The following is a 9,368-nucleotide window of genomic DNA, read 5'->3' as shown; positions in this document are numbered from 1 at the left end:
GGTGAGCAACACCTGGTGTCACCTGGCCATGGGGGATACGGCCCTGGGAGGAGCCCCAGCCCTGAGGTCCCCAGCTCTGAGGTCCCTGACAGGTCCTCCCCTCCCCTGCTCCTCAGTCCCCTTCCTGTACCCCCCACCCCACCCCCACCTCACCCCTGCAGGGCCCTGCCCTCTGTCTGCGCCTAGGCCAGGCTGTGCGCTCCTGGTGCACGCAGCGCCCACTCCCTCCCAACCACATTCGTGGCTCCAGTTCTGCTCTGGGTCCGGCACGCCCCCTCCTGCTGTCTCTCCTCTCTCCCGCGTTCCCCAGGGCCCGCCCCGCCTCCACCTGCCCTTTCCCGGTGCCGCCTCCAGTGCACAGCGCCTGAGCCTCGCTAATGCGTTTCGCATGGCGCGTCAGTCAAACGCCCTTCTAATGTCCTTAAAGCACGCAGAAAATTGCATCCTTATGAAAAAAAAAAAAAAAGCAAATTGCCTGGTGGAGGCGGAGCTGCCGCTGGGCTCTGGCAGCCGGGCGCCCAGTTTGGAGGGGCCAGCAGCGGAGGCGCCTGCCCCAGGCTCTGAGGGCTGCCGATTGGAGGGAGCCAGGATGCTGCCTTCCCGGTAGGCCTGGGCCCACAGTCTCGTCCCCTCACCCACTACCTTTAACCACCTCCCCACCCTTGTTCCCCCACTCCTGCCAGCATTTAAGGACAAACTCCTAACTGCCTCAGGACCTTTGCACTTGCTATGTGGGCTGCCTGGCATACATTCCTTCAGGTCTCAACTGTAGGTTCAGCTCCTGCCAGAGCCTCACTGACCATGCTGACCACACTGACTAAGCCCCCAACCCACTCATTGTCTATCACCTGCTTTATTTTCTATAAGGCATGTGTGACTCTGAAATCATCTTGTGGGTTTAATTGTGGCTCCTTTGGGACCTACCCAAGGCCCCTCACTTCCCAGATAAGCTCCTGGGGTCAGAGGCTATAGTGCAGTGCCTGGTGCACAACAGGCATTTAATAAATACTTAATGAACAAGTGGACACACTCATTCTGGGCAGGCAGAGGCTGTTGGGAACCCTAAGGCATCTGGGACTGCCCAAACTGAACCTCTTCGCTGCTGGGTGAGGGGCAATAGAGACCCAGAGTGGTGAAGTCAATCCAAATTCTGCTGCTAATAGCTGTGTGTCCCTGGGCAAGTTGCCGAACATCTCTAAACTTTATATTCATTTGCAAAACGGAAGTAAGGTACCTACCTTGCTGGGCTGTCACTGGATCAACACAGAGGAGGGGCCTGTCGGGACTGCACTGGGCACTGCCCACCATGCTCAGTAACCGCTTTGTTAAACAAAGGAATGGCCCAAGGAACTGCTTGATGAACATCAGGGTCCATGATGCCACTAAAGTCAGACACTGATATTTCTGGAGGCTCTAATAAAGAAACATTTGTGAAGATATTGCCAATAGAGTCGTTACCTGATGTTTTCATGTTGCCGGAATTTTTATGTCATACTTACTCAAAGATTTCTTTGGGAGCCCTATTAAGACATTGATTTTTTTCCCCCCCACAGATCACTACTGAGTTTATATAAAAAGGAAATTTTACATAAAAAGGAAGTCCGTGGCTCGGGGTGTCCCAACACTTTTCTAAGGTCAGAGCTGTGTCTGAATCTGCGCCATCCTGCAGCCAAAGCCTGAGCCCCTTGGCCTCTGCCTGGAAGGCCATCTGTCCCCTGTCCCCCACCCCCATCTCCCTGCACCTCAAGGAAGGTCTCCCTCTTCCAGCTGGCTTCCTGGATCTCTCCTTGAGGTGAGGGGTCTGTGCACCTGCTGCTGGGACAGTTGCATCCTGCAGACACGAAGCCCACAGGGCCCTGGACACCTCCCCCAAACTGTCATATGAACTGAGAGTTCAGAAAAGGGAAGATGTTGTCTTAAACCTAGTGAGGTTCAGGAAATCGGTGTAAGAACTAGGGCAAGGGGGGTATAAGTGAGAGGCCTCTGCAGAGTTAGGCCATGAGGTACCTCCCTGGGCCCTACTGCAGACAGGAACAGGACCTGCCTTACTTTTTTTTTTTATTATTGGAGTTCAATTTGCCAACATATAGCATAAGACCCAGTGCTCATCCCGCCAAGTACTCCCCTCAGTGCCCAACACCCAGTCACCCCCAACCCCCCACCCACCTCCTTTTCTACTACCCCTTGTTCGTTTCCCAGAGTTAGGTTTCTCTCATGTTTTGTCACCCTCGCTGATATTTTCACTCATTTTCTCTCCTTTCCCTTTATTCCCTTTCATTAATTCAGTCGGAGAAAGACAAATATTATATGGTCTCATTCATTTGGGGGATATAAAAATTAAAGCACCTGCCTTTCACCGAATCCTGTGCATCTGGGGTCGGGGCCAGGGCCAGGCTGGCTCTGTGTGCCTGGCCCTGTCTCTGTGGCCACCCATCTGCCCTAGTCACTGAGTAAGACTCCCCCGCTCCCGGAGAGGTGGTGTCAGACATTCCCTTCAGCTCCAAGAGTGCAGGCCTGGCTGAGCTGGAGAGGCTGGTGGGGCACTTGTGGTCCTCCTCAGCCTTACTGTGGCTCCTGGAGAGGCCTAGAGAGTAGAGGCTTCCTGGATGAGCTGGGACTCTCTCTGGAAGCGGGATCTCTAGGTGGGATCAGAGCTGTCACTTCCGAGGCAGGAGCTCCTCTAGACTGTATAAAAATATCAGGCCGTGAGTGACCTACAATGAAGGAGATGCCCGGTTTGTCCTCTCACCCTGGAGGCCTGTGAGGGTGGGCAGTTGTGCCAAGTCCAGGCTGAGCAGCTAAGGCTGCTCCCTCCTCTGCGTAATGGAGCCCCCTCCCTCCAGGAGGCACAAACTTCCCACCGGCCTGACTGGTGTGGCTGGGCCTGGGTTCCTGCTCATCCAACCTACGGGTCCCACCAGTGGCGTCCAGGACTCCAGAGAGGGAGAGGGTGAAGCCAGAGTAAACTCTCTGTTTTATGCGGTGGAGTGGCATGAGGAACCCCCGCTTCCGGCTGCACCTGTCACGTCTAGCGGTGCGGGCTCTGCACCCACCCTGCGTGCCCCAGGCCCGCCTGCATCGGACCACCCGTCCCCAGAAGCTCCAAGGTGCCACAGCCCAGCTAGGCTCCCGCTTCCACCGACGAGTGCTGCGTTCTCGGGGCCGGGGTCACAGTGCCCCCTCCCTGCCTCGGACCGGCAGCCAGCCGTCCTCCAAGGTCTCCGCCGGCTGCGGGGCCTCGTCCCAGAAGCACGGAGAGCGCAGATCTGGCGGCTGTCGCCTAGCGCGGCAGCCCCGCTCACCCAGCGCTGAGCAGCCCTCCGGGGGACCTGGACCTTCCAGCGGAGGCGGGGGTCCCAGGTGCCCAGGACGCTTCCCCCACCCAGCACCTCGGTTCTTGCGAGACGCCTGAGCCCGCTCCCTTCCCCGGCCGCCGGCCCTGCGCTCCGGAGGCGCCGCCGCGACCTCGCTCAGCCCCCGGCTAGTGTTTCCCAGGACTTGGGAGCGGAGAGACGTTCGCGCGGCAGGGGAGCGGAGAGGAGAGCGGAGAGGACAGCGGGGAGGGGAGCGGGGAGGGGAGCGGACAGGGGGTGAGCAGACCGTCCCTCCCTGCCCGCCGGGCCCGCGGTGAGGGTCCTCTGCGCCGGGTGGCTCCCCGCGGACTCAGCGCGTCACCTCCGACGGGGAGGATGCGGCCCTTCCTGCAGTCCCGGCTCTGCGCGCCACGGCTGGGGCGCCGCGGGCACGCCGTGGCTTCTCCGGGAAGGGCTGAGCTCCTCCTCCCGGGCTGTCCCGAGCTGCCCAGCCGGCCGCCCCTTCCGGGCCCAGCGAGGGCCGCAGCGGCGGGCAGCGCCGGGAACCCCTCCCACCCGCTCGCGCACGAGGCCGCTCCGCCTCTGACGGGCTGGCGACCTCGACAGCAGTGCCTGCTTGGCTCCCCATCTGCTTCTGGTGGGCCTGTGGTCCTTAGACTGTTGGGGCCCCTATGCTCAGGCGCCCGATTCTCCCTCCCCTCCCACCCCCCACACTCCGCTCTGGTCCCTCAGGCCCTTCCGTGTGCTCCAGTGAGGGGCTGCCTTGGGGAATCCCCGCAGGACCGCAGGCCAGGTGCCTAAAGTCGCATTCCTCGCAGTAAGTTCAACCCAGAACCCAGAACCGAGTGGGAGGGGTGGGTCAGAACCCCTCCTGCTCTCCTCTGGGACCCTCCTTGCTTCTACAGCTGCCCCAGCTGCCAGAGGCTGAAGCTGGAGTCCAGGCCCAGGGCCCAGGGGGCCGAACTGTGGGACAGAACTTTCCCTGCCCTTTGAAGCGCACATAAGGAAACGCAGCAGGCCGAGAGTTGGGCTGGCGCCCCGGGGGTGGGAAGGATACCGCCCACGCCACAGGCAGTGGCTGGGAGGCTGGGAGGTAATCCCCCAGGGCCGGGAAGGATGGGGCGCTGTCAGCCCGACACCCCCTCCATTGGCTCCAGCGGCCTGGGCCCCCAGGGGACGTGCCACCTAGTAGACTAGAAGCTGTTTGCAAAGTCGGGGTAACGGCCTTTGAGCAGGAGTTAGTTTCCCTGAGACCTGGCAGGGCCGGGGCCTCTGAGATTGTCTGCAGCCCTGGGAAAACCCACTCTCCCCTCCTCCTGCCCTAACCAAGGCCCCGGGGTGCTCGGGGACTGGAAATCCCAGTGCTGATTTCACCCAGGAAGGTCAGGCTTCCATGTGAAGGGCAGCCGTGGCCACCCCAGGTGGAGGCCATCACTGTCATTTTCACATTCCGACATGCGAAACCCGAATCTGGGTATGCTGTTCCTCTGTCCCCCGTATTTGCGGCTGGAGGACCCACCTGGAATTCTGCAGGGCCAAGATGGGGTCTCTCCCTGGACTTTAGCCAGCAAAGTGGCCATCTCTCCATCCCCATACTCTGGTGGTGGTCCTCATAGAAGTACAAGGACAGGAAGCCACAGGCCTGCCCAATCCAGCCTAGAGGGACAGAAGTCAACCGAAACCCTCCCGCAAGGAGAGGGCGACTGGGGGCCCACGCGGCGGAGCTGCACCTCTGGAAAGGGCGTCTTGGCACCAGCTGGGTTGGCCCGATGTCCTCCGCCTGGTCAGGTGCCCTCGCTGCCGGGAGCTGGGGCAAGGTGCCGGCACTTGGCGTGTACCACGTACATCGCAGAACGTGAAGACCCGGCCGCAGGCGCGCTGCGGGTGGAGCTGCGGCGGGTGGCGCACCGCGGTGCGGGCCTCGAATCCCAGGCGTCCCGTCTGCCTGTTGAAGAGCGGGCCGGGACCATCTCCAGGACCTCTCAGGCGGTTCTCCGAGTCCCTGGAGACCGAACCAGCAACCCAAGGGGCTCCAAGCCCCGGGACACGTCCGGAGCCACCTCCGCGGCTCTGGGGCTCCGGGGCTCCGGGGCTCCGGGGCTCCTGGTCCTTTCCGACCCCTGTGCGGCCAGGCTGCCCGTGCCCGTGCCCGTGCCCGTGCCCATGCCCTGGCCTGGGAAGAAAGTGCAGGAGGCTCACCCTGGCCCCTCACCGAGAGGAAGCGGCGCCGCGGATCCTGCAGCGACCGGGCCGCCTGCCGAGCATTCCGAGCCCAGGGGCAGGTCACCTTTTGCTTCCACAGCCCGGGGTGGGGGTGGGGGTCCCTCTCACCTCGCCGCGACCCCCTCTCCAGCCCCGCAGACTCAGAAACCCCTTCATCAAGGCCCACTGTGTCATAAAATATTTTATTGGAAAAAAAATCACTGTCTTCGCAAGAGAGGGGTAGAAGCCCCAGCGACGGATGTCGGGGACCCGGCCTCGGGGTGGGATCTGTCCCGGCGGGCCGGTCCGCGCCAGCCTCGGGGGCCCCGACAGGCGGGAGCAGGTGCGCGCCGGCGACGTCGGGACGCGGAGGGCCGGCTGAGGCGGGTGGGGGTGCGGGAGAGGTGCGGGCGTGAGTGCGCGGAGCTCCAGGCCCGGGTGCCGGACGCCAGTCTCCAGGCCGGGGCTGGGAGCGCACGGGGGCCGGGCTTGGCTGCAGGCTCTGTGTCCTTTCTTGCTTGGCCCCAACTGTCCGCATTCAAGGTAATAACAAAACGTTTAGAAAGCAAACGGCGTGGCCGCGGAAGGGCCGCTCTCGGCTTCCAGCGGGCGGAGGGGCCTCGGCGGCGCGGGGCGCGCTCAGTCCTCTCGGCTCCTGTCGATGGTGTCGCCGGGCGCCTCCGCCGGCTTCTCCGCCTCCTTGGCGCGCTCCTGCTCCGTGAGCTGCTCGCTCGTGGGAATGGAATTCTTCTTGGGCCGCCCCTTGGGCTTGGTGGGAGACTCCAGGCCGCCGCCCTGCAGCACCTGCGCGGAGGACGGCCGGCCGGGCGGTGAGCGGGGCCGCGCAGCGGAACCCGCGCTCTGTGCGCAGGCACGGCCTCCCCGGCACAGCCAGGCTCTCTGAGGCCGCGCCTAGCCCGGGGACAGGGCAGCCGCCATCTGAGCGCTGCTGGGGAAAAGCAACTGAAGGGTTGCGCCTAGGGGTTCAAGGCTGCCGGAAGGCCTGAGGGCGCAGCAGAGCAGAAAGGAATGTGGGCTGTGCTGGGGCACCCAGGGGCAGGGACAGAGCAGAGAGGGTCCCTGCGGGCACCAGGCCCCAAGGGAACAACAGGAAGGGTTGGGTGGAGGTCTCCGCGGTGGGGGTGAGGGTAGGGGGAGCTCCTGGAAGGCAAGGCGGCCTGGGCAGGAGCTCCTGGAGGGCAGGGGGTCCTGGTGGGTGGGTGGGAGCTCCTGGATGGCACAGAGGGTGACTGGGGTGCGAAAAGTCACAAGCACACTCACTATTTTCTTCCACTTCATCCTGCGATTCTGGTACCACGTCTTCACCTGCAACTGGCTCAGACCCAGGGATTCCGCGAGATCTATTCTGGAAAGAGCAGGATGCACCTTCAGCGGAACAAGGAGACCCCCTCCCACCCACCCTTCCACCCACGTTGGGCTCAGCCTGGCCCCCGCGGCTACCTGTCGGGCGTGGAGAGGTATTTCTGCTTCTCAAAGCGTTTCTCTAGGCCCATCAGCTGGAGCTCAGTGAACACGGTGCGGCTCCGACGCCCCTTCTTGGCTTTGGCACCCGGCTCTCCGGGGCCCGGTGTCTCCAACTTCCCCCGGAGCTGCAGCTCAAGCGGCAGGTGCGGTGCGCTGGGGGCACCGGGCAGTCCAGGCCCCGCTGCCAGCAACGCAGAGCCCAGCCCGGAGCAGCCGAGCGGTGCCAGCGGGAACTTAAACACCGCTGCCTGCTCGGCCTTCAACACGGCTGCAGGGAGAAGAGAGTGGAGAGCCGGTGAGCTGGGGCCGCGCTCTCCTCCTGGAGATCCCCGAACTGTGCATCCTGGGAGAGCTCACGCTAGGCCAGTGCCACCCAGCTCGAAACCTTCCTTCCTGCCTGGCCACTAAGTGCAAGATTTGTGCTGCACGCCTCCAGTGACCCTCTTCAAAGCCAGTGTCACTGGAGTCTGGGAGGAGGGACCTCCCCACCCCCCAGGCCTCCGCCTGGTGTTCCCCAGGCCCCAGCGGCCTCTGGGATTCTCTGAGAAGCACAGTGTGTCTTTCACAGAAAAAGGAAAGCAGGAGGAAACGGCGGCAGCGAGTCAGGAAGGTGAGCGTTTGCCCCCACCAAGTCGGCATTGCCACGTCCCAAAGCAGGAATGGTAACTGCCTGAGCACATCTGCTCTGTGGAGCGGGAGCACAGCCACGCGGCATGCAAGCGGGGGTCTTCAGCCCCGGAGGGCTTGGGCACTTCCTGGAAACTCCAAGCACCCCCTGCACCAGGAAACTGTCCTTCCTGTTGTCTCTGTTTGGACTGTTCCTGCAAGATGTTTCCATGTTTTCATTAGTCCTATGATGATTTTTTTTTTTTTGCCCGCTTCAAACGAATTGTTAGGCACAGTGCAAAGAGCAGCGGAGAGGCTGCATCTGAGCTGCACTTCAAACGAACAAGCTGGCCCTGCTGCCCTTCGTGCTGGTGGGGCAGTGCCTGGGGGCTCGTGGGTGCAGAGCAAGGCCAGGGGCAGCTCCTGCTGGAATGTAGGCAGCCTCCTTTCTCGGATGCTCGCCCTGCTGGAATCGGCAAGGGACCGGGCAAGGTGCCGGCAAATGTGCAGAGGGGAGAAGCCATCCTGGGGTGGAAGGTGGGAGAGCCAGGACACACAGACCCCATGGAAAGAAGGCCACCTATGAGTGGAGAGGGCCTGGCGAAGGCTGGAAGAAGAAGAGGTGCAGTGGAGAGAGCACCGGCAAGGAAAGGTGGCATTAGCCAACGAAGAGAACCAGTGGCGGCAGCTCAAGCTCCAAGGAGGCCCAGCCGACCTGGAGTTAGGGCCAGGCGGACACGGCTCACCGCCAGGCCTCTGGTCTCCCGGCAAGGCCCGAAGGCAGCGGAGCAGCAGCACGGGCCACGGGTGCCCCACCCGAGACCCCACCCGAGACCCCAAAGCCAGCGTCTGCCCCCAGCACGGCTCTCGGAGACTCGGGCTTCTTCCCCCCACGGTCCGGCTTGGCCGCCGTGGGTAGCCGCGGCCACTCCCGACCACTGTCCTCGGCGTAGGCCCGGGAGCCCGAGGCCCGAGGTCACTCCGACCCGCAGTCTGACATCCGCAGTGTGGTCGGGCGCCCGCGCTGGGGATGCGGGCTCGGGGGCTCGTGGGCTCATGGGCTCGTGGGAGGCCGCAGGTCCGCGCCGAAGGAGCGGACGCCCGCCCGGCCCGCCCGGCCCGCCGACACCAGGCCTGCTTTCTGCGCGGCCCAGCGCCCACCGCTCCCTTCCCGGCCCGCGCGCCCGGAGCACCCGAGCTGCGTCCTGGTCCTCGAGGCTGCCGGCCCGCTCCCGCCCCACCCCGCCCCCGTCGGCCCCGCACGTACCCAGGTGGCTGTGGAAGGGCCGCGCCGCCAGCAGCGCCTGCACACCGAACTTGAGCAGCTCGCCCGCGGCGGCGGCGGCGGCGGCGGCTGGCGCGGCGCCCTTGGGCCCCGGCGGCTCGGTGAGGATCTCCTCGATCATGAAGCTGCGGTAGCGGTGCGGCGGGGGGTCGGCGCAGCCCTCGGGCGGCCCGAAGCGCGCGGCGCCCGGCTCCCCAGGCCGCTGCATCGCGGCGCCCGCTGCTCGGTGGCGGCGGCGGCTCGGGCGCGGGGGCCCGCGCGGGGCTCTAGGCCGGCCCGCAGCTCGGGGCGGTGCGCGGGCGCCGGCTCATGCCCCCTCCCCCGCCGGCCGGCCGGACCCGGGACTGCGCCCCCGCCCCGCGCCGCCGCGCCTCTAGCCCGGCTGGCCCCGCGTCACCGCCCCGCCCCGCCCCGCCCTCGCCACCGCCCCCACCCCCCGGGCCGAGCCCGAGGGAGGCCGGAGCCGGGAAGGAGGC

The 9,368-nt window shown here is 64.4% G+C and overlaps 1 protein-coding gene across 1 annotated transcript; it reads right to left on the bottom strand.

The window, feature by feature from the left end:
* Positions 1–5,703: 5,703 nt before the first annotated feature.
* Positions 5,704–9,120, bottom strand: BARX1 (BARX homeobox 1). Its single transcript, XM_025421892.3, has 4 exons — positions 8,875–9,120; positions 6,978–7,269; positions 6,798–6,882; positions 5,704–6,320 (listed from the first exon to the last, which is right to left on the bottom strand). Exons 1-4 carry the CDS (start codon positions 9,098–9,100, stop codon positions 6,156–6,158), a joined length of 768 nt encoding a protein of 255 aa, XP_025277677.1. The 5' UTR covers positions 9,101–9,120; the 3' UTR covers positions 5,704–6,155.
* Positions 9,121–9,368: the final 248 nt, after the last annotated feature.

Source organism: Canis lupus, chromosome 1 (genome assembly GCF_003254725.2).
Source record: "Canis lupus dingo isolate Sandy chromosome 1, ASM325472v2, whole genome shotgun sequence".
NCBI lineage: Eukaryota > Metazoa > Chordata > Mammalia > Carnivora > Canidae > Canis > Canis lupus.
The sequence above is the reverse complement of the archived record's forward strand: the minus strand, read 5'-3'. Positions and strand labels throughout refer to the sequence as shown.